The sequence below is a fragment of the Astatotilapia calliptera genome, chromosome 13 (genome assembly GCF_900246225.1).
Source record: "Astatotilapia calliptera chromosome 13, fAstCal1.2, whole genome shotgun sequence".
NCBI classification, from domain to species: Eukaryota; Metazoa; Chordata; class Actinopteri; order Cichliformes; family Cichlidae; genus Astatotilapia; species Astatotilapia calliptera.
In genome coordinates, this window is record NC_039314.1 from 3,495,106 (window position 1) to 3,521,273 (window position 26,168).

The 26,168-nt window shown below is 39.6% G+C and overlaps 1 protein-coding gene and 1 long non-coding RNA gene across 7 annotated transcripts in view; both read right to left on the minus strand.

Moving 5' to 3' along the window:
* LOC113034599 (stromal membrane-associated protein 1-like) overlaps positions 1-26,168 on the minus strand; it is a 147,089-nt gene that overhangs the window by 95,407 nt on the left and 25,514 nt on the right. For 3 of the 6 annotated variants that reach the window (XM_026189297.1, XM_026189296.1, XM_026189298.1), the window contains 3 exons: positions 25,815-25,900; positions 19,598-19,673; positions 4,530-4,598 (listed from right to left, as the gene is read on the minus strand). In XM_026189297.1, the coding sequence (XP_026045082.1) occupies positions 4,530-4,598; positions 19,598-19,673; positions 25,815-25,900 (231 nt within the window). The remainder of the gene's footprint in view (positions 1-4,529; positions 4,599-19,597; positions 19,674-25,814; positions 25,901-26,168) is intronic. The other 3 variants (XM_026189300.1, XM_026189301.1, XM_026189299.1) reach the window with 1 other exon arrangement.
* Positions 23,966-25,808, minus strand: LOC113034601 (uncharacterized). Its single transcript, XR_003274198.1, has 2 exons — positions 25,300-25,808; positions 23,966-24,182 (listed from the first exon to the last, which is right to left on the minus strand). It is a non-coding gene; the product is annotated as an uncharacterized LOC113034601 (long non-coding RNA).

Below are 26,168 nucleotides of genomic sequence, written 5' to 3' on the forward strand. Positions count from 1 at the left end.
AACTTAATTTTGGAAACTGCAATTTCTTAAAATGAATTGGTAACTTTATATTACGGCCCATGACTAAGGCTTGCAAGTCCCCTGTAATAGAATAAATTTCAGTGTGTATCAAGAAGAATCACAGTGCTTTAATTACAGAGCTGTTCACCGGTACCATCAGAACACGTGCTGCTAGACTCGACCCCAGACATGCTCGCAACAACTGCAAGTTGTGTTTGTGAAACTACATTCAGTAATGTATTTTAAAATTCACCTCAAACTTCAATCAGATGATTTAGACCAGTGTTTCCCCAACTTTGGAGCCGCAGCACATATTTAACATGAGAAAAATCACACGGCACAATGTCACAAAAAGCATATTGATCATTTTTCCCCATGCAGAAGGTATAGCAGAATTGGCTCGGTTTGTCCCCAGTACACCGTTTTTGCTTTCATCTGGGACCAATCAGATTGACTGCTTTTTCTTTTCAAATATTTATCCATTGCTATTACGCCAGCTCGAAGCCGACCGGGAGGTCGAGGCACGATGTGCCGGGAAAACAGTGTTCCTCCCGGCTGTAGCAGGTCTCGACCTCCCGTTAGCTTCGAGATGGTGGGTGTCAGATCTCCGAAAACGTTGGAGCACTTTTGCAAATATGTGATGTCTTGTAAACCGAGCAGATATCTGACGTTTACACAACTACATTCACGCCTCAAAATATGTTAAAAGTTTATTTTGTGACCCAGAAAGAGTAATATTACAACTAAGTAGCTGCCGCCATTGTTGGAATTCAACTTTTGCGAGATCTCGCTAAAGTTCATCGTAATTTTTTCTCTCCCATGTCCCTTGCGGGGCTCTGTAGGAAACACTGATTTAGATACACCCTGTATTTTATTTGAAATTTAAGCGAAATTACATTTACCTATAATATTTAAAGTTCACCACATAAGGAGGTAATGAGGCTGATTTACACAAAAAAATAAAATAAAATTATTTACAGTGTAATTTGTGTCTCTTTTCCTGTAAAATACCCAGAATTTTGGCACCACCTTAAATTTCTTATGCACTACTTACATTTACTTATAATGTAAATTCTTGTTTCCTGTAAATGCACTACTTAAAATAATTTACACAGTAAGTATTAAATAATTAATTTAATTATGTCTTTGTTTTCTGTAACAACCTGATGTGTTACTTCCTTATTCTAGTGTGCCTGCCTTTAAGTATTTGGAGGTAAATATAATTACACTGTAATTTCAAATACCTTGAAATTCAATTTAGTTACAGGGGAATTATGCCCCTATTTGCAGGTGAGATTATTAAGTGTTACTAATTAATTAATTAGATGAATTTGGCAGAACTGAGCAGCTTAAGAGCACCAAAGTTCATTCCTACCCCTGACCCTGTTCTCCTCCATGACATCAGGCTGAAGCTCATCAGCACAGAATTACATAAAACTAAATTTGAAATTGGTAAAAACCATAAACCATCGTGACATTATCTGGGAGAGTTGCGTGTTTCTATGCTAAGTGGGATATTGCTGATAGCAATAACTAACATGGCAATAATAAATAATTCAATTAAACCTCCTTAATTTTCTCTGCTTAGCTCAGGACAATATTTACATCAGCAGAAGTTAAAAACTCCAGGTAACATTAACTATAATAATGCATGTTTACACACAGTGGGCTTGACCATACATGCATACAATTTGTAGCAGTTATTAACAGATTTACAATTCTACACTCAACAATTCAGGTGCAACAGAGCAAATCAAACTGATAATTACAATATTTTCCTGACACACTGAACTGACACTTTGCTGTCCCCTGTGATACTATAATTAACACGTAATACTGCTCAGGAATCGAGAAACAAGCCACTTTTCTTCACCTGATAGTGTTCTATATGAGAACGCATAAGTTGGACTGGTAAAATTTGCTGTACCTCATAGCACGTCGGAAACAATTACATCCCTTTCCTTAATGTGATTATAATGCGCCCACAATGCAGACTTAATGTGCAGACATTATTAGCGCGCAGAGTCGCTGTAATGTTTTCAGGTTAATGCTGCTGTCTTGCTTTGTTATATGTAAATGAGTCAGCACCGATGCCAACAGGCTTTAGCTAATGACTGTCAGGACGCCGAAGAGGAAAGCTTTAGTTTAGCAGGTAAAGCCTACAATCTAGCCATCATGACAACAATAACCGCCTCATTCTCTCCCTCGCTGGCTCTATTCTCACTGCAATTACTTGAACATGAGAAACAATAGCTTCATGATCATCAGAACGAGCACTGAGGGCATCTGCTGTTATTATGGACATTGTATCTTTTGTGAGCATATGAAGTCAGCGGTTCTTCTTTGTTTGATTGTTTTGTTTTTTAAACTTTAGAATAGTGGTATGAAATATTAAAAAGCAAATATATTATAAAAAGAAATGTCCAATGTCAAGTACTGTCACAGGGGAAAAATTTGTTCTTGAATTTTAATTCCGAATCCTTTGTGTCTCTCAGGGGAAGCGACAATAGCTGCTGTTTATACACGAGCAGCATAACAGATACTGGTCTCAGTTCTGCTTCAGCTGCTTCTTGGCTGTTCATTTACAAGACATTGGCTGCATCTTCCCTTATTGTTTTCATATCAATCACCAAGTTAGAGTATATTATCATGAGGCACTGGCAGGCGGCAAACTTCTAACTCTATCATCTATGAGCTAATGAGGCTAGCATTGCTTCAGAGGCATTAACAGGGTATTATAATCCCATCTGATCATCACTAATAAAACACAATAAATTGCGGCTGGGATCCTTTGCCTGCTATTATGCTGGCTATGATTCTAACTTGATTTTTTGTTTTGTTTGCTTTTTAAACCAGTTTCCCTCTGGTTGACCAGGGTAAGCCAAAATAATACAGATTCTCACTGGGTTCTCATTGGCTCCGCTTTGAGAGTCACCACCATCGCCAGGCAGCATATCAAAGACATTTGTGCAAATTACTTGCATGCTGTGTGGTCAAATGTTTGTGCATGTTGGAGCCATCAGTGCTGTCTTTACTAGACTACTTGTTACATTACCTTTGCATTTTCCCATAAAAAGACCCGAAACACACCGTCTCAGAATTACCACTTAACAGTATTACCTATAGGCTACAGACCAACACAAATCTCTATTCTAATGAGGACACACATAAGATCTTTCTCTTCGTACGTTATGAACACAAAGCAAAGATGAAGTAATGTCAGAAGTAAATGTTGCTCACTGGCTAACAGTGTTAGGATTAATGTGTAACAGGCAGAATATTCAGATTACCGTTTTTGTTGTAATAAATAACCAAACAAACTTTTGCAAATAGGCAACCTACTATCATACCACGAAGCTCCTGGCACACAGTTTTTGTGCTGATGTTAATGCCAGAGGAAGTTTGGAACTCTGCAGTTACTGAGTCAGCACAGCACTGGTGATTTTGACACCCACTCTGTAACATTACATGGTCTCCCACTGCATGGCTGAGCTGCTGTGGTCCCTCCACTTTGCAGTAATACCACTTACAGTGGATTGTGAAAAGGGGGAAAAAGTTTCAGGGCTCAATGCAGCAGTGGCCTCCTATTATGATACCACACTCCAATTCAGTGAGCTCCTTAGAATTACCAAATTTGTTTCAAAATGTTTATAACATGTATGTAAGTATTCACAACCTTTTCCATGACACTTAAAATTGGAGGAAAAATTCCATGACCCTAAGCACACAAGACAAGATAACAAAGGAGTGGCTTCAGGATCACTCTGAATCTCTTCGAGTGGCCCAGCCAGAGCCCAGATCTGAACCCGAGTAAACATCTCTGCAAAGATCTGAAAATGGCCAGGCACCCATGCTCCCTATCCAATCAGATGTTGCTTAGAGGTTCTGCACAGAAGAATGGGAAACTGCCCATTCGCACTCAAAAAGACTCCAAGGCTCCAAATGTTGCCAAAGATGCTTCAATTAAGTGCTGAGCAAAGGCTGTGACTATATATGTACATGTTATATTTGTGTGTGTGTGTGTGTGTGTGTGTGTGTGTGTGTGTGTGTGTGTGTGTGGGGGGGGGGGGGGGGGGGTATTTTTTATAAATTTGCAAATATTCCAAACAAATGTTTTCAATTCGTCATTGTGTTTGTATTGTGTGTAGAATTGTGTGAAAGGAATTTAATCCATTTTAGGATAAGGCTGTAAAATTACATAATCAACAACATACTTTCCAGATGCACAGTACACACAGAGGCAACTGGATGAAGAAGCACCTAGTGTGATCGAGGACTCTCCCATACTCCAAAAAAACAAAACACATCTGAAATCTAAGGCTGAATCTTCTGAGGGCAGGATGGAAAGATCCAGGACTGGACCCAGCTGGTTGGCCAATGATCAGAAAGAGAATTAAAGAAGCTTGTCTCACTTGTCTCAACATGACACTAACACGGGACTCAGACATAAATCTGGAAGACTACACGGCACCAGAACACAAGCACAGCAAGGCACCACCACACCAAAGGGTGAAAGAGGAGATGTGCACCTCCTGTCTGCTCTTGTCAGTCTGCGAGGACGGCAAAGTGGTGGGAGGAGTCGCTTCAGACGACTTCGGCTGAAAGACAGAATTTCAGACAGAGGGTTAGACATGAAGACGAGGAGAAGGGGGAACAGAAAAAAATCAAGAGAGACGAGAAGAACAAGGAGGGCACAGTATGGAGAGAGAGCGAGACGGAGGGGGAGGAGAGTGAAGCAGAGACAGGAGTGACTTAATTAGAGGGAACGAAGGATTTTCTCCACTACAGCAGAGTAGTCTTTGCTTCAGGAGATGCAGCAAACCAAGGTTATATTCAGCCCCGCAGCTGCACAGGATGAATAGTCTCTAAATAGAGACTCACATCACACACAAACCCACAGTTACTGAGTGTAGGGACGACCTCTATTAACCTGCCGTTGACCTTCGAGACAGACCGACAGCTGGGTTTGCATTGAACTCTGCAGCCAACCAGCTACAGTAAATAGTTGTTTTTCTGTCCATCACATCGTTTCATAGAATAGGAATCAGCTATCAGGCAGCATGACAGTAGCCACATCCTCCTCTGACATTACAATTGTGGAGAAGTTGAAAGGTTGTTTGTATTGTCTAGTAGCAGACATCCCCCAAGGACTGCCACAGATACTAGACTTTTTCAGGAGCAATAAATTCATGAAATAGTCTCATTCTTCAGCCCTTGGCAGGAAATGAAAACCTATTTTCTCTGTATGCTTTTTCCTCAAAGAGATGAGTGAAATATTTGGTGATTTCACCTGACATAGATCAGTGCTTTCTACTCACTGATTTAAAATATCGATTAAATCATTTCCAAATAAATGACTTTAGATCTGACTAATTCTTATTTAGTCATGGTAATTTAACATAACATTTAACAAGCACAAATTTAGAGGGAGTTTGAGCTGCATTAAGTTTTCTTCTTATTTACAGCGATCGGGCATAACATGATGACCATGTGCCCAATACTGTGTTGACCCGACTTCTGCTGACATACAGTATATGAGCTGTAAGGCTGCACGATCAATCAAATAACAGATAGCTGTTAGCAGGGAAATTTGAAAAGAATATGGTCCACAAAGGTTCATTTCCATCGCTGCAAACATCTGCATGCATAATATATTACAGATTTCGTGTTTTTGGCACAGAATTCAAACCTTATATTTTGTTGATTTTACACGTTTGCATTCTGCAAAGAAAATCTATCGCGAAAGGCAGCCCAACACCAAGGAATGAAAACACAATTTCTACAGTAATTACTGCCATTTTCAGTCCGTCTTCAAAATTCATACCAATCCAATCCCATCAGCCACTTCATCACATAACAGTCTAAAACCTTCCTGGCTGTAATGAGACATGTCAGTTAGCAGATTTAAGTAAACAGTTGTGATGCTACCTTGCCTTTGTCTTTATCTGTTCCTTGTTTATTTTTTGCCATCTGTCTGTTTGCTGCCTTTCTACATGCGCCACGGCTCCAGCTACCTCCCTCAAGATTTGCACATCGTCTCCACTTACTGCCTCTCCACACAACAGCTGAACAGAGTAATTATTCCTAAAAGCAGCAAAAGTAATGAGGTCATAAAAGCACTAAAAATATATACATTTCTTTTGCAGTCTGTTACGTGGGTGAAAATGACACAGTGCACCGCCTGAGCTGCGTGGAGCAACAGGGAAATGTTTAACAAGATTTTGCCCAGGACCAGTATAAATGAAAACCATAAAAAGCGAGAAATGTTAGGGTCTGAAATTACTTTAATCATGCTCTCGTGATAAAACTACAATTCACACATACTGCAGGAAAATTAGAGAACTCCTGGGTCTAAATTTTAACTCCTTAATGTTAGCAAGATACAACCCCCTCAACATTACTGAAGCATTGTAATATCATCTTGATGCAGAACAAAAAGCAGCATCCGAAAAAAGCTTTGAATGCTCTTCATAAAGCCTGGAGAGCTATTCCTGAAGTTGCCTCACAGAGTTCAGGCTGTGCTGAAGAATAAAAGGAAGCCATACAAAATATTGACTTTCAAAATCGTTAGAACTGAACTTCTAAACTGAACTTCCATGGATGTTTGTAGTCTAAGGAGCTTGGGAGAAAAAAGCGTCTGGACTTCTTTAGGTTTCTTGAAGACGTTTCACTTCTCACCCGAAAAGCTTCTTCAGTTTTAAGAGCAACTAGTGGAGAGTCAAAGATTTTAAGCCCTAAGGGAGTGTCCCCAAAGAGGGTCATGGACCCTGTATTGATCCTCTACCTAATCACCTAGCCTCACCCTATCATGTGATTTCCTAAGGTCAAATGGCCCAGGAGGTGAGTGGGCATTAAGGTGTCTGGGAAGGGATCTCAAAACTGGATTATAGATGGCAGAGGGTGTCGTAAGCCACCGCCTCTGTTCAAAGATGGTTGTTCACAGTGGACATAGATGGCTTCTTTCACTCCTCTTTCAAACCATCTGTCTTCTCTGTCCAAACCCACACCCGTTTTCACACCTTGGCTCGTGTGATTAGGTAGAGGATCAATAGGGGGTTCATGACTCTCTTGGGGGACTCTCCACCAGTTGCTCTTAGAACTAAAGAAGCTTCTCAGGTGAGAGGTGAAATGTCTTCAAGAAACTTAAAGAAGTCCAGACTCTTTTCTTTCCAAGAAAGACTCCGATGACCTGGATGACTGAGAACCTTCACAGACACATGGATGTTTGTACGTCTCATTTTCCTATCACACATTACTATATCTTAAAGACTAACTTTCTTAACCATTTAAATCAGCAGGCCTTTCAGACGCACTGATAGAAAATGACCAGAATTCAAAAAACAAGGATGTGGCCACTTCATTTCAAAATTGCAAAAAAAACAAAGAGTAAATTTTGGACATGTATTTCTGGAGACCCCAGAAGAATATAGAGCTTTTTTTTCATAAACATTACATTGGGGATTCTGTGGATAATTATGCATCGTCTCATTTCAGGATAAATAATAAACTATTCAACCAAATACTGCTGCTTTTCCACATGTATAAATAACTGCATTGCTTTTTTTAATATCCTGCATGCCATGTGATGCTGCAGGTGGTTCAGATGTGAATCCTACTACAACTATTACATATTTTTGTATTTTCACAGGCATCTGTGCATATTTGTTGTTACAAAGTAAAAATAGTACCTTGTGATCATGCGGATTAAAGGTGGGCCGACTGCTGTGGTGGAGGTTTGGATTGTAATTTACAGTTTGCATTCACATCCAAACAATTTGTGATGTTTCCAACTAAACACTGAGCTTTCTGTTACTTCAACCAACCTTCAATTTGTTTTACACAATGCTTCCATCTGTTGCATTCCTATTAATTGATTAGGACTGTAGCAGTCACATTGACAGACATCGAGATACTGTCAGAATTTTATTCCTGTTGTTACGAGGACAGCTTGAAACTTGTCTCACTGTGAGATGAAGCACCAAAGATATGAAGGAAGAAAAAAAAGAGATAATGTCGCAACTCTTTTTTATATTTTATTCTTTTTGTCTTGGAGAATCCAAAATAGCAAAGTGTGTACCTGAATTCAAACAGAAAGAAGAGTTTGTATGTGTCAGTGGAGTTCAGAGTAGAGCAGCTGTTTCTTTGCATCAAAAGGAGACCGTTAAGGTGGTTTGGGCATGTGATTGCATGCAAGCTCGAGGCCTTCCTTTGGAAATTTTCTAGGCGCATCCAGCAGGGAGAAGGCACAGAATAAGATCCAGAACTTGTGGGATTATATGTCTCACAATGCCTGGGAGTGTACTGGATCACAGGTGGAACTATAAAATGATGGTTGGCTGAATGTATATTTATAATTGTCCATTTTTGTTAATTAAGCGAGTGAATTGACTCACGCTACCAGGAACAGCTGACCTGAATCCAATTCTTGGTCCGAGCTCAAGTGATCCTACCTTGATGATCAGACAAACCTTCCATGGTTCAATCGTAGTAGCAAGTTTTTAAAAAACAGAAAGAAAGAAAAGAAAGCTGTGGGTGTCAGTCCTGTTGTCTCAAACCAAGCTACAAAGTTCCAGCAGCACACTGTTGTTAAGCTCCTGCACACAACACGGTTTGTTTTGTTGGAAGCTAAAATGAGGCTAAAGTGATGCACGCCAAAACACTCTTTAGTATTTAACTCCCTGGGAAAAATACATTTCAAGAAAAGATGTTACACTGCATCACTAACATCAACCCACCTTCCTTCCTTTCTCAGTGCCATCCTCCCCTCCTCCGCTCCCTAAACCACCTCAGGGTGGAAAGTAACGCTGACTACAGTATGTCTTTCTGAGGCCAGAACAGAGAACTGTTCTCCTCCCTCCCCCTTCTACTGCTCTTGTTGCCTGTGGTGGTGAAAGCAGCGCAGCTGAGATGTGAATTCAGAGCATTTTCTACCCCCCTAACTCATTCTGTTGATGTCTTTTAAGGCTGTTTTTTATACATTTCTCTCAAAACTTCCTCATCTTCTGACTTTGATGCTGCTGGAGATGTCAATACTAAACAGCCACAGGTGGACTGATGATGAAGATAAAGAGAAAGGAGGCTGGAGGGTAAGAGGGTGAGGCTAAAGGGATGCAGAGGGAGGGGAGGGTGAGGGGGGATATAAAAAGGATAGATAACAAGACTAGTACGCACTGGGTGAAAGAGGATGAACAGAGGTTGAATAGATATTAGGACTTAGCGATGGAAGTGTCTGGCTCTCTAGTGTGGTGAGTGCTGATAGTGAGAGAGAAAAATGCTTAACATCTTTACTGAAATTTGTCTGCTGGCCAGACCTTTAACAGCTTCATTTGTACTCTTACAGAGAACACTTACCGCAGAGAAGTGGAACAGTTACACAGAGACTAATAAAACAAGAATTATGGAGGCCGAGGGATAGTGTTAGCTGTTTGAGCTCTAATCCACTTCCACGGTGTTCTCACAAAGCAGTCTGTTAAGTGACCTTGAGCTATGTGTTGTGGTTAGAGATGCACTGATTGATGGGCCAGGCCCCCTCTTGGCCCTGACAAGTGAACGGGCAGTGAGTCTCACATATGTCCAGTAATGAGCCGGTCCGTTTCACGCATGAGCAACACACACAATTATTCAGGAAAACAGTTGCGTGCACACTCACAAGTGTCACTAACGTAGAAACCTCTCACCGCAGACCAGGTTCATCAAAGTAAACTAATAGGGGGTTAGTACCAACAAACATAAGAAACTTAAATCACCACCACAATCACACAGATGAATATGGAAATTTTAAACACAGTAACAAAGATAAAGTGGATAACCAGCAGCCTCAGTATGAGCAAAGGATCAAAGAAGAACGAGGAAAACAGTAACACTCCTTCTGACCTTCTCCATCTCTCAAAGCAAACATCACCTGGAGTAATCTTCCCTGCACGAAGCCATACTGCTGCTCACCTCTCTTCTTCACCTAGCTTCAAAAATGAGGTATAGGGATGTGTTTTTTCTGCATTTTTGTCAATATTCTGAAACTAACCTGAAAGAAACTTCTGAGCTTGAGTTTTTCCTCCCCCCAGTCACCAAATACTTGCTCAGAGTTCAGCATGAACTCAGTTGGGATTTTCTTTCTCTCATTTTAGAGACTTTGCCTTATAATAACCAGTGCACTGAGAATAAACAGGTGTTCTAGCTCAAAGAGATAACAGCTTTCAGACTAGACAAAAGTTGTGGACATCAAATCATATGAACGAGAGTGTTACTAACTGTTCACTTTTGAAGTGCTTGGCAAATCTTTGCAACGGTCGATAATACTGAGCCATTTAGTGGCTTGAGTGTACATGCTGTTTTTTTAAGTGCTGCAATTATCTGTCACACACATTCAAGAAGCATAACACGAGACTCAGCTCACCATTAGGGTCCTCAAGTGTTTTTAAAGTGTTGCATTGAATTGTGTTTTCTCTCAGCAAAAAGAGCTGAAGTAATGCAAGTGACAAGCTTCAGTATTTAACTGGTCTGAGAACGGTGTCTTGAACCAGACTGTGGGTTTAAAAGGTTGAGATGATAAATGTCTTGAAACTACAGTCTGGTTCATAGATTCACAGACGATCTTGAACCTGGCTAACATCAAGCAGGCAAATATCAGGATGATTATTTATAACCATGAACTGAATCATGCTTTCATGAGCAGAGACTTTGCAGGTTCTTGGAGCAGTTAGGCTCATTAAATCATGTGATGAAACACATGAAGAAAAAATAAATAAATCAGCAGATACCCAGCTTTCAAGGCTAACACTGCTAGCTTGGTACTGCTGATGATAAGAGCTGATGTGGGTTTTTTCTTTTTTTAATTTCCATGATTTGAATAAATAGACAGTAATTTCTTTGGATCATGGCTTGGAGAATGCAACCATCATTGCATCCCTATATCATATTGAAACCTGATGTAATACTGAATAAAGTTACACAGGTTCACCATCCTGTTAATTTTGCTAATTAGTATTTAAAGAACCAAGCACCTAGAAGTAAGATCGCGTACTTGGCGTATTGTCTGTCTTGTTAATGTTGGTTTATAATGGAGCACTGTAACAAAAAAATATTAATTTCCCCCAGGGATCAATAAAGTATTCTGATTCTGATTCTGAAACGGCAACCAACTGAATACCAACTAGAAAACTATTTTTGGTAGGGGTTACTGAGGTTGGACAACAGAGAAAAGGCTAGAAAGCTGTAAGGGAGTGACCTGTTTTTAAGTAATTTAATTAGTGGATGTAATCACTAATATATTAAAATATATTCAATTTTGACCACGACACTCCCCTAAATTCTATACAGTAGACCTATAAACTATTTTTGTAGAAAATAAATAGTGGAAATACTACCAAAAACGGAACAATTCAGGCGAAGTTCAAGAACACAGAGCACACAGTCAACACTGAACTCGAGTCTTTACAGTGAGAAAACTCCCACTTTGGAACTAAAAGAACTAAATTACAGAAAGTTGATTTTATTCATCTGTATGTAGCATTTTCAGTGTGAGAATTTGAAAGTCTGACAGTCGACAATTAATCCAGTAGCAAAAATAGTTTCTGAGTGTGGTGCAATTTTTCAAGATTCAAGAATGACACGATTTTTGTTCAATTAAATCATGTTAACATGAAATAAACAGAAAAGAGTTGTGACAACAAAATCTGAGGAAACTGAGTTTATGCAGTATCATATGGAGCTCAACAGAGCTACCTGCAGTCCAGTATTGTTGGCTGATATTAGCCATTTCTCAATATATAACTGTCTGCATTTAGAAATACTGATAAATAAAAATGTAAAAAGTAAAGAAGAAACATGAGAAACATCCTTCAGCCATGTTATGAGTGTTGATGTTGCATAGTCTGTCCACCAGGTCCTTTTGCAACTTGCCTGCTGGCAACGCACATGCTTGGAATGTCACAAAACACAACAACCAGCTGATCCAAGTCTACTGGACCAATATACTGGAATATTAGATTCTAAAGCCAGGTTTGTGGCGTCTCCCTTAGAGACTGAGTGAATAATTCAGTCTTTCGAGAGGGGCTCAGAGAAGAACTGCTGCCACTCCACGCTAAAGAAGCCAGTTAAGGTGGAGCAGGTATCTGACTAGGATCTTTCCTAGGTGAGGTGCTCTGGTTATGTCCTACTGGGATGAGGCCCCAGGGCAGACCCAACACAGGACCCAACTGCTCAGGCTGCTGCCCCTGCAACCTGGCCCCAGATAAGTGGAAGATACATGGATTGATGGATGGACGGAGATATTTGGTTTTAAATCACCAAATAAAAAGTATCTACAGTTTTGTGAAAAAGTGTTTGTCCCCTTCCTGATTTCAATTAAATGCTTCAGACACAAAATGCAGTTTCTAAATTGACATTCGGACTGACATTCTCCCTTCAGGATGTTTTGATAGACAGCAGAAATTATGGCTCCATTCACCACAGCAGGTCTCCCAGGTGCTAAGGCAGCAAAACAGCCCCAGACCATCACACTACCATAACCATAGTTTAATGCCGAAATAAAATACAGGGCCATGTAGGTTTGGATTTGTCCACCTTAATAATAAACATTCATTTAGAAACTGCATTTTGTGTTTACGTGTGTTATCTTTGTCTAATATTTACAACTCCTTGATCATCTGAAACAATAAAGTGTGACAAACATAAATAGGAAAAAAACTGTCATTTAAAAAAATTCCCATATTAGTTCTGCTCTACGCTACCGGACACAGACTCCAGATGTCATGCTGGAGCCACTCTTCCTGTTTGGGGGTTGCAGTTCCTACTGCTGCTATGACCACTGGGACCCTTGGGACTACTTTGAATGTCACCTTCTACATATTTCTGATGTTACTAACAGCCACATCTATAGCAAACCCTTAATAGCGGGTCAATCTCTGCCTCAGGTGGATTTAATGTCTACTGTATGCTGGCTAAATTAAAAGGTAAAAGTGACTTACTGTATTTAAATTGCACAACAAGTAGCTGCAATGTAAGCCGCAATCAAATGTAATTGTCAACCCATCCTTTTCACAAAATGAGAAATCTGTGTTGTTCTCCTGAACCAAAAAAAACAAACTTAAAGCGACCTCTGTCTAACCTTCCCCGTAGCTCATCTGCTCACTGACGTCAGAAAATAACATGTCAGAGCATGGCAGAAGTTAACTAGGTTGCCACAGCTAGTTGCTAGAACATGTACAACATTGGTAAGTACTGTGGACACTGCGGGGAGGACACTCATGACTAACACAGGCAAATAAGGTTAAAAATCAGCAGCCTTCCTCCAAGGCGACCGCGCTGCTCTCTTGTGACATTTTTAGGCCAATCACTGGGCTCATCACCGAGGGTTTGCAAGATGCACTTTGATGGATTGTTGATTCCAGTAACACTGAAATCATTTGTGGTTTATACACAAACACAATCCAACTAATTTACTCACAGCAGAACAATGAGAGCATGCTACTCAGGCAGGGGGAAAAGCATGCATGCATTCAGAGATGACAAAAGACCACTGCACTCTATCAAGTTCTCTTTTTACTGGCTTTCTAAAGAAGTTAAAAAAAAAACAGAACTTCAAGCAGTAGGATTTGCAAGCATCAACAAGGCTGTTTGACATTACACAATCTCTTTTTCCCCCCTCTCAGACTTTCAGAAATGGTAAGAAGCTGTTGTATCACATCTCTTGCTAACAGAAGATCTGGCTTCAAATATGGAAACGCAGTTGTTCAAACAGGAGACTTTAATATTGAACTCAAGGACAAAGGTTTTTGTACTTTTGAAGTCAAACATGTTTGTAAAGTTCTGTAAAGTCAAGTCACTTACTATCACTTACTATTCCTTTAGCCTCCTGGAAGAACAGACCACCTTCCAAGTTCACAAGTCAGAATTTTCTCCACTTGAGATGTTACAAATAAATAACTATTAAGCATTAAGCTACAACTGGACTGCTCACAACTTAATGTGAAGGACAGAGCCACAGCACGCTGCTAACAGGAAGGTTAGAGCTAAAGCTGTGGATAGGGTCAGCAAAAACACACACCAGACAGCCCTTTATGACAACTACTGAAGTCACTTTCTTGGTCTCAAAGCCACCAGATTCCACTGAGTAAACAGTTAAAACACACAAGTCGAAACCTGAAGACTGGGCCAAGAAATATTTGAAGACAGATTTTTCAAAGGTTTTATAGACTGATGAGATGAGAGTGACTCTTGATGGACCAGATGGATGGGCCTGTGGCTGCATCAATAATGGACACAGAGCTCCACTTCGACTCGGACACCAGCAAGGTGGAGGTGGTATTATTAAAGATGAGCTGGTTGGACCTTTTCAGGGTGAAGATGGCTCGAAAATCAACTCCAAAACCTACTGCCAGTTTTTAGAAGACACTTTCTACAAGCAGTGGTACAGGAAAAAGTCTGCATCTTTTAAGAAGACCATGATTTTTATGCAGTACAATGCTCCATCGCATGCATCGAAGTACTCCAGTACATGGGTAGCAGGTAAACGCCTTCAGCATGAAAAGATAATGACATGGCCAAAGGTCAGGAAGGAGGCCTAAACCCGTGAGAACCTGTGGGCCTTGCTTAAACGGGAGATTTACAGTGTAGGGAAACAGTACACCTCTCTGAACAGTGTCTGGGAGGCTGAGAGTTGTTTTATTATTCTCACTTTAACATTTGCAAACAAACTAGTGAGATGGGAAAATGTTCATTTTTAAAATTAATTGCATAATTCACTTTTACATTCTTAAACATTCAGGTTTAGGTTCATTAACATTTTGGACTGACTGTCCTTGATCCATAATGAAATTAATGCTCAAAAATACAACTTTAATAATTGTGCACACAGTGTATGTGTGTGCAGTATAAGCCAATATAAGTATAAGCGAACTGCATGTAACATGAATAGATGATCAGGAACAAGTGTGACCACCTCAATAAAAGCAGAAAATCTGGCACTTTGCTGGTCTGCAATATCCAGGTATGTGTCAACACAATGCCACAATCTTCCCAGACAATTCACCCCAAGGTCAGATCATACATTCTCAGACAAATTGCAAAAAACTCAAGAGCCACGTCTCTGATTCAGTCAGCATGTTAAATGTTAAAAGTTCATGACAGTACAATCAGGAACGGCTTGTTTGGAAGGGCTGCCTGGGGAAAGCCTCCTCCTTCTGCGGCAGCATAGCTTATATGCTTACATATCTGGAAACAGGACAGCAACCTCCTTTAATATACAAAAAAAATAAACAAAAATCATGGCTGGCTTGTTCTGTATTGAGCCTGAGTTTGTCCCTTGCCTGATAGAAGGCACATAAACAAGTGGAACAGCATCAGCTGCTCATCCTCATGTCTGTCAACATGAGCCTTACATTTGTCAAAGTAAAGCAACCTTCGTCTTCACAGTGTGTTTATCTGTAAATACAAAGCCCTCGAGTCATTACTGTGATGTAATAATAACATTACAGAAATGACACAAAGCAATTTCAATCGTTACAAAAACGCTCTTCACTCAAACTAGCGAGGCTTCAATCTGACAGCAGGCAGACAAAATGAACAACAAAAAGTTTCAGCACAAAGGAAACACTCTGAAATATAAAAACCAAGCAGTGCTTTAATTCACACTGGCTTGTTCACAGCAGGCTTCCTCTGGTGCATATTTATTCCATTGCAATGTCTAAGTTTCCCTCATTCGCTTCTGTTTCTCAGTTTATGCATTTTTCCCCCCTTTGTCCCACTCGCCTCTTGCCTCTCTCACACACTCTGTGTTGTCTCTGGCTTTCTCTGAAGCATTGCCAGCAGCCAGACTGTGATCTAGGATCTGTTTCTGCCACCCACGCAGACGGCTTGGCTTTTATATGCAAATTAATTATTAAAAACAACTCATTATCACTTTAAACAGTTTCGCGCAGATGGAGAACGAAGAGGAGAGGGCGGGCTACAGTAACCCTGAGCTACAGTTGGCGTATGCACATGTGTGCTCGTGTATTGGAATGACTTTAAGGCATCCACTGGTTTGATTTATGGATTGGACACACAGCACCCAGAAACATTTTGTGTCATTCTGTCACTGCAGTTGCATCATCACACTGTATTATTATTATTGTTTTTATTTATCTATGTATTTTAAACAGCATGCTGGAGGTGCAGGTGATGGATGTGATGCTGTTGCAGCAAAGATTGCATCCTTCAGAATTCCACACAGTCCACCACAATTGTCGCATCAGATTCTCTGTTTTTATCTATTTTGTTTCAGACAGGACTCAATTTTAAATAAAGAGGTGAGCATATCTGCAAGTACTGCCTGTGAGGCAAAGCTCAGAGTTAACAGTTTCACAGACTTTGTCTACTGTCAATGATTTAACTAATATGGTCATGTCAGGCGCACAGCTCTGACTATGAGCTCAGAAGCCCCGCCCATCTGCTGTTCAAACAGGCAGTCAATCAAAAGAAAGTTGGCTTAAAAGGAGGCAGGAAAGGAGCTAAAAAAAGCACGTTTAATAGATACAGTGGTGTGAAAAAGCATTCGCCCCCTTCTTGATTTCCCATTTTTGTATGTTTGACTGACTTAAATGCTTCAGATTGTCAAACAAATGTAAATATTAGACAAAAATAACACATGTAAACACAAAAATGGGAAATCAGTAAGGGGGCACTCTAAACTGAAGGTATCAAGTTAAAAAAGGATTACTCAAAAATGTGAATCATGTAAATCTACCTTAAAGGAGTTGTAGAACAAAAAAATGAATTAGCTGATGTAATAAAGAAACTATTTTGTTGCAAAAAATCATTCAGATCCTTAAAAATGGAGCTTATCCAAAAACCACATGGTAGTTCTTCAGTTAGGTAGTTTACTTCCTTGACAGACTGCATCTATTAGTCTAATATTCCATCTTTCATTGTTTTACACCTCTCACCTATTGGCTTAAAAATTTAACAAAAAAGCTCACGCAGTAATAGTTCAGCGGCCTCAGCTGGAAAGCTTTCATCACATAGGCTCAGCACGCCTGAATTTTTCTAGACATTCCCTGACAGCGCTGCATGTGAACCAGCAAATGTCAGATTTAATCTGATCTAAAGTTTTAAAGTCGTTCATTGGATCAGGTAGTTTAACCTTCTGAGCTCTCTACTACAAAGTGCACGTAATGTCTGTGCCAGTGTGAGAATAGTGCAGGAAACCTTCAGAAGTGATACAACACTTGGACCAAATTCTTTCAACACTCTTCCCGCACAACTCCAAGCCAAACCTATAAAAAAATAAAAAAAAAACGTATACTCATTTGGTTTGTTTACAACCCGATAATCCTTTAGACAGACGAGACTAAAGTGTAGATATTTGGCCATAATGCAAAGCAACACCGCTGAAGACAACCAAACACAGAATATCGACACAAACACCTCATACATAGCACGCTGGTGGAAGTTGCTGAAGTTTGAAAAGTATCTAATGTCTTTGCGTTACCCAAATGAGCATCAGTATTGAATATAGATGATATACAGTATTCAGTTGTGGTCCAAAGTTTACATGCATACACTTACCAGCACAAATTGTCATGGAGCTGTTGATGATTTCTTTTTCAGTGCAGATTGATTGTACAGTTTGAACTGGATTTTCTCTAATCCACAAAGGTCAAATAAAAACATACACTGACTTAGATCTTTGAATAAGTGGTGCTGAGGGTTCTACAATGTCTTTAACTTGACAAGGAAACTGATTATTAGCTTCTTGTTAGTAATTGTAACTGACAACAAACGGGCATTTCTCTTTGCCGACATAGACAGGATTTGTTTGACATCACTAATTTAACTGACCAATACTCAGAACAATGGCAAACTCCAAGGAACTCAGTGAGAATCTACGAAGGAGAATTGTAGATTTACACAAGGTGTGAGGGTCTCTTTGAGCAACTGCAGATTCCAAAATCATCAGTTCAAACAAACATACAACTCATTGTGTGTTTTCAAACCTAAGAACACTATATCCACTGTCGAGCATGGTAGTGGTAGCATCATGCTCTAGGGCTGTTTTGAATAGCCAGTGAAATTAAAGTTATTTGAGATTATACTTACTTCAGTACCAAAATACATCAGGAGGAGGATAGCCTTTTACCCAGAGCGATGAAAGTTACCCAGTGTGTTAAATACAGTATATCAAAGGTAATACATTATGACACCAACATTTGAAACTTTAAAATAAACTCTAGCACACTTTGACAATTTGGCAGGTATTTCTGCTTAAAATCCAACTTTGGTCAGATTCTAACATAAAACATGAGCCTATGAAAAGCATTGATGTTAAGAAAAGTCCAATTTTAGTGTTTCACTAAACCATGACATGTAAGCTAGCGTTAACTAGCTAATTCAAATCTGTCCAAAAATTATGAGATTATTTCTGTTGCTAAATTGCTAAAGATGGCTAGTTACAAGTTAGCCTAACAATTCGTAACTTTGCAGAAAGCATGTAGACATTTTGTGCTGTTGTTGTTTATGGATAATAACAACTGCCAGTTCTCTCCTTTTTTTGTCCTTTTTTTGGGAGTATACAAGGTGATACATATGTGAACACAGACACACAGTCTGACTGCATCACACCAATTTCTGTGGAGTTTCACACCGCCCTTCACGGAGTAACTCACAGTACAGAAACAGCCCACTCACTGAAACATGCAGAGATGCACGCACCTCTGATATCTCTGTGGAAACAAGACAAGGATATGTGCACTCATCCGCCCACAAACACACCTACACCATCATGTCCTTTTTCTCCCTTCACCCACACAGAGCTTCAGTCGTGACACCGACACACACACACACACACACACACACACATAAACACAGTTATCTACTTACTGATAAAGACCTGTATGAGAAGATAACAGTGTTTTTGAAAGGTTATTCTCCAACTGTGTTCAGCAACTCTTTGTATTGGATCCAGCAAGACTATTGTTTGGGTTGAAAAAGATTTTTTGCTTAGCAAACATCCTTTTTACAACAGATTAAAGTGCACAAAAGGTCAGTGGAAGTTAAAAAAAACAAAAAAAAACCCAACTAATTTTTCAGGCTGAGTGAAAGATAAGTGCACTGAAAGAAACTGAGGTTCTGGCATGAAAAGTTCCTACTGGAAGGCATTCACAAGTCTTGTGCGAGGAAAAGATGCCAAACATGATGAGTAACACATTTTAACTTTAAACACGGCAGCTGCCAAACACTATTTGTTGCAGGTTTCAGCCTTTCAGAAATCATTGGTTTCTCAGGAAAAGGAAAGGGATGGAAAAAAAAATCCTATTTCATGATTAAAGAAAACTTTGGCATGCAGTGTTTGCTACTGTTAAAGCTTTTTTTTTTTTTTTTTATTAAAGAGGGGAAAAAGGTAGGTTTCCCAATAAAAAAAGCAAAGCTCAAGGGACAGAAAAGCCGTCATTTTACATTTATGTTGCTTTCTGTCTTAAGCACATCAATCAAAGAGCCACCAAGCAACCACTCACACTGAGGTTACATGAAATCGCCTCCAACTGTGGCAGCGCTGCATGGAACCACAACAATAACATACACTCACAAACTGTAAAACACAAACAGTGTTGTTGATACTCACTTGAGCTGTGGCCGAAGCCTCTTTGTTGTAGTACTTTTTCCTCTCATACTTGTCCCGGATAAAGACTTCCACTGCTCTGAAGGTCGGGGTTAAGGACTGAAGCCGTGCACAAAGGTATCCAAGTGGACAATACTCACACACACACACACACACACACCACACGAGACGCATCATAGAGAAACAGCATGCACCGAGTGTACACGGGAATTCTGCACAGCAAAGGTGGGAGTAGTAGTAAAACTTGCAGGAGAAGAAAAAGTCTTTTCAATCCTTGTTTTTGTTTTGTTTTTTTAAGTCGTATGCATACACGTTTTATGTTCCAGCAACTACTGAAACTGAGATTTTGTTAAATAATATTTAATAATCCCCCAAAATAAGGATCCAAGGATATTTCAAGATAGTTGGTTAAACTTGCTTCTAGAAAAACTTTCACAACGTGCACTCATAAGCTTTATGATATGTATTCTGTGGAATAGTCGTCAACTTGAATACACTGAGATTAGAGATGTAGATAATGTGTGGTGACGAACGTTCCTGTCTGTTCAAAAGCTTTATGTTTATCTTTAATTGACAATGACCTCAGGAGGCTGCTAGAATTACAGCATGTGTGTCAGGATCAAAAGCAGACGCTGATGTAGAGCCTTGAAACAAGGTTAAGTGGATGATTGTAGGAGTGAGCAATTAAAAAAAACTCTTAACATAGACTAGCATCAGTACTGATGCCAGTGCCAATGCATGCTACAGACAATTGTGTCTATATTTGTCAGAAGCACAAGATTCAACGTTTCAGTGATGGAGGAAACGTTTAGATTTTCTACATTCGGATCATCCCAATGTGCTAAAAGAAAAACAGAATCCTGTTAGATAAATTAAAATGAAATATTTGACAGAATTTATGTACTGGGAAAATGTCAACCTCAGTGATGAGCAATCGATAATAAGATGTAATTATTTCTGCTGTTTTCAATTAGTGGGATGATGATCGGCTGTACTTTACTTGTTGAACAGCAATCTCTTAAATCTGGTCTTCACAACATATATTTCAGAAAGACTCTTTGCCTGAAGAAACGAGGCTACATTGGCTTCAGAAAAAGAGCTGATGTTGCTCATGATGCTACAAAAACATTTCTACAACAATCTGAAGGTTAAGCAACAACTGACCTGGGCACACTGGGTATACCAGGACACAGAACCATCTTTATAGGTTCAGGAATCATCTCTAAAGTGTACCAAACTAAGCTACAAGCAAGACTTGCTCCCTCCAAGAGCAAGTAAAAGTCAAGCTGTACAATGCTCATGGGACCACCATTGGGATAACACGAAAAAACAAGACAGTGAAAATCACAAGGAGGCTGTTAGAAGGTTTTTTGACCAAAACACAACTTTTTGATTCATTCGACAATCGTTAGAGTTACAGAAAACACTTCATTGCAGCATAAGAACCTTATCTATGTTATAAAACTCAGAGGCGACAGAAGTATAACAGATTCAACCTGTGTGTTGTATTCGTGCAGGGACAGCTAGTCATCGGGGAAGGAACAGTTAATTTTTTAACTATATCAGCAAGTTCTAAAGGAAAACAGCGAGACGCATATCTGTGAGGTGACTCTTAAGAGAAAGTGAGTCATGCAAAAAAGGTAAAAAAAGACTAAAGTTAATGTTCTGGAAGATTCCACTCAAAATCATCACCTCAAGAAAAGAGTTCAAGGTGTTCTGTACAGAGGATTTTATTAGCAGAAACACTAGCTGCAGTTTTTGCTACAACTTACATTGAAACCAAAGGTTTGTACACTTTTGCCCCTTAGAAATATGTGAGATGAGAGGCTAGGTAACAGAAGCGTCACATCTCAGAATAATAATACTGATCACTTTTATTCTTTTATATTGACCATTATCCCTAAATCTGACATCACATTGGGAGATTAGCAGCAGTAACTATGTTGAACACTTTGTGTAAAGGTAAAAACAATTATGCAATTGCTTGATTTAATCAATCTATCAGAGGATTGTTGATGTAAATCAAAGGATTTCATATTTACTGCACTGCTCACCTGTTTGAAATGATGCGTCGCTAAAGTCTGCAGCAGAAATTTGCTCAGCAAGTAACCTGACGAGAAATTACAGCATCACAACTAAGTGAAAGTGTCAGAAAGAGTGAAGAGGGGCTTTGTCAGCTTTAAATCCTGATTAGACTGAGTGTTTGTAAAAGGGCCCGGCAGAAACTGGATCAATTGTATCCTAAACACGATGAGGCAGATCTAAAGTGAGCGCACCATTAGAAGATCGATGCCTGAACATTTGTTGACTGAGAGCTGAAGGGAAGCAAATTCATCAAAAAAGTGTTTTCTAAATAAAGAACACAAGATTCCAAATCAGTAAAAGTTATGTCAAGAAGGCTTTCTAGTAGTGGCCTCAGATGACAAGTCTTTAACCACTTCTGGGGCAGGAACACAAGGTTTGGGCTAAGAGATTTGAAAAGTTCCCTTTGCTGACAATCGGCAGCTAAACGTTTGGGCCATGAACAGAAGGCTGTATGTCAGGAGAATAATAGACAGCGTAATACTGCAGAGGATTTCAGTTAATTGGAGTCGGACACCTGAATGAATCAGACAGCTGTTGGTCTCTCTCCTGATTTCCTCTGTCTAAATGTTGTCTTTAACAGTTTTCATAAAATCAGCCAAAGAAATGGGAACAAATTTTGCATTTTGGTGACAGACATGTAAAATCGGTTCTCTGCCAGGTTGTCTGTTCTGTGTAGATACAACAGTGGTTCATCCTGGGTCCAGTTTTATGCTCGAATGATTAACAGGTCACTTTTAAGTGGCTTAACAAACAAACTAACAAAAAAACGTTTATTGAGTGGGGGGAAAAAAAACAGCCTGAAAAAGATGCCTCAACACCACCTTAAAAGGTCAGCTCATTAGAAGCAAACTATAAAAAGAATTCAGGGTTGACTCGAGACTTTTGCACAGTACTGAATATTACGTTTGAAACACATACAGTATTTAAATGTATATACAATTTAGCCATCCATCCATTTTCTTCCACTTTTCCAATTTGCTAGAATGTATCACTTTTGGGCATAGTTATAATGTTTCTCTTTTAAAAAAGGGCAAAAAAATGATGTAAAAGAAAACAAAAACAAACTATTAACATGTCTGATTTCCATATGTGCGATGCTCGTCTCTCCATTTCATGATCACCAGGAAGTTTAATAAAAGACGCTCGGTCTAGACATGGATTTTGATTCTTTGCCACACGCTGCGAGTGACATGACTTATAATGTTCACTCCATTTGATGGATCAGCAAACTTTTCCCAGATAAAAAGGGGGGCACACGAACAACTGAGGTAATAGGAGAACACATTTACACTAAGAACCCCAACAATGTCAAAGGAAAAACACGCACACGACAGTGAGATAAGTGAGGATACACAAACAATCAACCCCACTCTCTCACTCTATCTTTCCCTAAACACACAAACCAACACAACTGCGTGCTGCTGTGCCGCAAATCCTGACGTTCTTATCTGCCTATTTCAGCAGTGACGCTTCTGTCGGATCAAGTAAAAGACTTTAGAAGATTGAAAAATGATGACCACCCGCACGAGTGGAGCTGCTAGATAGGCTGGAAGAGGAGGCCTGCTGTGGCTGCGTCTCAAACACACTGCTTATTTATTACTGTTGACTAGAAACAGCAGAGCAGAACTAGGATGCTGCACTGAGATACCAACCATGGCACTCACGGCTGTAGTGGATAAATGTGTGGCCTGGTGACACGGTGGTTAGGCACACGTGACCACAAATCTCATGAAAGACCGATAAAACACACCAAAGGGGGCAGGGATTCTGACATAAGGGCGACTGCTGTTCTTTGACATAAAATCAAAGTCTGGGTCACAATTAAACTCATTTCATATTTATAACACTGTAATACTGGGGACTATTTTACCAAGTATCAACAGAAAGACCTCATCTGCGCTACCCACATGCTGTTTCAATTTCTATTTTCAATTTCAAAACCTAATACTACAAAAATCACCACAAATTACACATTTGATGCACCTGTTAGTTTCATATAATTCAGTTTTTTTCCACATTGATAACTAACAAAAAAGTTGGTCTAAGATTAAAACATTTAAAGTAAAAGCACATGTTCAAATGTGACTAACTTGATAAAATACTGCTGCATTACTGGTATTTTTATTTAAAACAGTATTTAAAACATTTTCTAAGACAACATTAATCTCAAATCCCATTTTAGTCCATACGTGTGTAAAACACGCCTGCATCTATGAATATCAATGCATTCAAACTCACACACACACACACACACACACACACAAAATACAGAGACAGGACTCAAAGTCCATTTCGTCATTTATATACATAAGCACAGTAAACAGCAGGGCTGAGAAGCTGCGTGAGTATAAACAGAGGAGTACACACAGAAACAGCCACATTCAGGCGCGAGCTCCTCTAATCCTGGGTCTGTTATCTGCTGCTTTCAGCCAGCGGCGATGCTGTCAGAGCAACTAATGGACTTCAAAAGAGTGAAGAATGATGACCACCCGCACAAATGGGCCTGCCAGATACAAGATAGGGTATTAGAGGAACATTTCAAACAGGGAGATTATTTATTTTGGTCTGCTGGTGGAAATATGAACATATGCTGGTGTGTTAACCACACAGCTGTCTTGTCTTGTATCTTGGAAAAGGGCAAGCTGGAAAGCGCTGTTACAGCTCTGCGTATAAACACAAACTGCTCGATATGTCCCGGTTAAATGTGCGGAAAGATGCAGAAGTGGCAAGCCTCTGTGTGGAAATGATGTGTGGCGATGTGTGTGCAGCTGAAGCTCAAGCCTGATAACCACAATGAGTTCGATTTGAGATTGTAACGTCATAATGAAAAAGGACTCTGCATCTTTATCTTGTTGCTGTAAAGCTTTCTGACTTTTGATTATTTATCAGTATTTGCAGAAACACAAAAAAATAAAATCACTTACAATATATTTAAACATTTTAGGGATTTGTAGTAAAAATAAATTGAACAGGTAACTGGCACAGTCAATTACTTACTAATTATAAAACCACTTTTTTAAAAAAATCTTTCCTTATTGGGACATAAGGAATTTACTGTACAGTAAAAAAAAAAAACCCTGCAAATTAAAATGTGCTGTAAATTCTGCATTTTCAATTCAAATCCAGTTGTTTTTTTCTGCATCTCACATACATCAAAAAATGAGTATCGGCTGGTTAAAATATGAAAAAGCCGAGTCCAGCTCCAAATTTTAAACAAACCAATACTCAAACATTTTTTTTTTTTGCATTTGTCCCAAATTACAGATTCTGATTCTAACAATAAAGGCCAGGGAAAAATTTAATGTGTAAACACTGTCATAGATTTTAACGTGCGAAAAAAAAAAGGCTCAAAGTGGTTTGATGGACCACCTTCCAAAAAAATATTTCTTTAAAACGATTTGATATATGAAGCTAAAATTTCCCGGCAACCATTATATATTCAAACGTTATACCATAAAAGTTTATGCATATTGGAGGGCAGAAGACTTGTGTTGATTTGAGACCCAATGGCCCAGTGTCTCCACTGTGCAGCCTGAACACAGCCCCACAGGTTCTTTAAAGGCCCATTTGATAAAGAAGCCGAGTGATGGAGTGTTGCGTCAGGTCACTTGCCCCATCACCTCAAATCCAAGTGATGCGGTTTGTGATGAAGCGCAGAGTGAAGGAAAAGCAGCCAACAAGTGCTCGGCATATATGGGAACTCCTTTGAGACTGCTGGAAGAGCTCCAGGTGATGACTTCATGAAGCTGGCTGATGAATGGAGAGTTTACAAAGCAGTTATGAAACCAAAGACTGAAATATTTAAAGTTTTGTGCTTGATATAATGCGATATGTCCAAACCTTTGACCTGTATAATGCATAAACTACTTATTTATGGTGACATTTAGAGTTTATATGTAGCTACATGATGACAGGAGCTTTTATATTTGCATGTAGATATCCCGACATGTGTGGCGAAACAGAGGCTTTTATATCTGTGTGTACTGAAGTTGGCAGTTTTAATGCATATGTAATATGAAAGCAGTGATTAAAGTGTTCAGTGAGAGCGATGCTTTATTCCAGTGCATCTGTTTTTACGAGAATAGAGGCTGAGAATAATAAAAAAAGAGTGAGGGAGACAGCAGGAGGAGGATACTGGTCCGTCTGTGGTCGCCTGAAGTTCTCCGGTAGGTGGGCTTCATACAGCTGTCTGGCCCTGGTGTTGCCCATGTCCACCATACTCTACGAGGAGGGGAGGAAGGAAAAAGAGCCGAGAGAGAAAAGACGGAAAAACTGTGTCATTAATACAGAAAAGGCAGTCGGTAAAACACATTTAAGACCTTGTCAAACACACACAGCGAGTTCTTTCATACTTCACATTTGCATTCAACTCAATTTGCTGCAGATTCCTTCCCACTCGCACACAAACACGCACATGCCAAGTGAAAGACACACTGGCCGTATGTGTCAGGGCTAAATTAAGAGGAGGGTGATGAATGGGGTGATGATA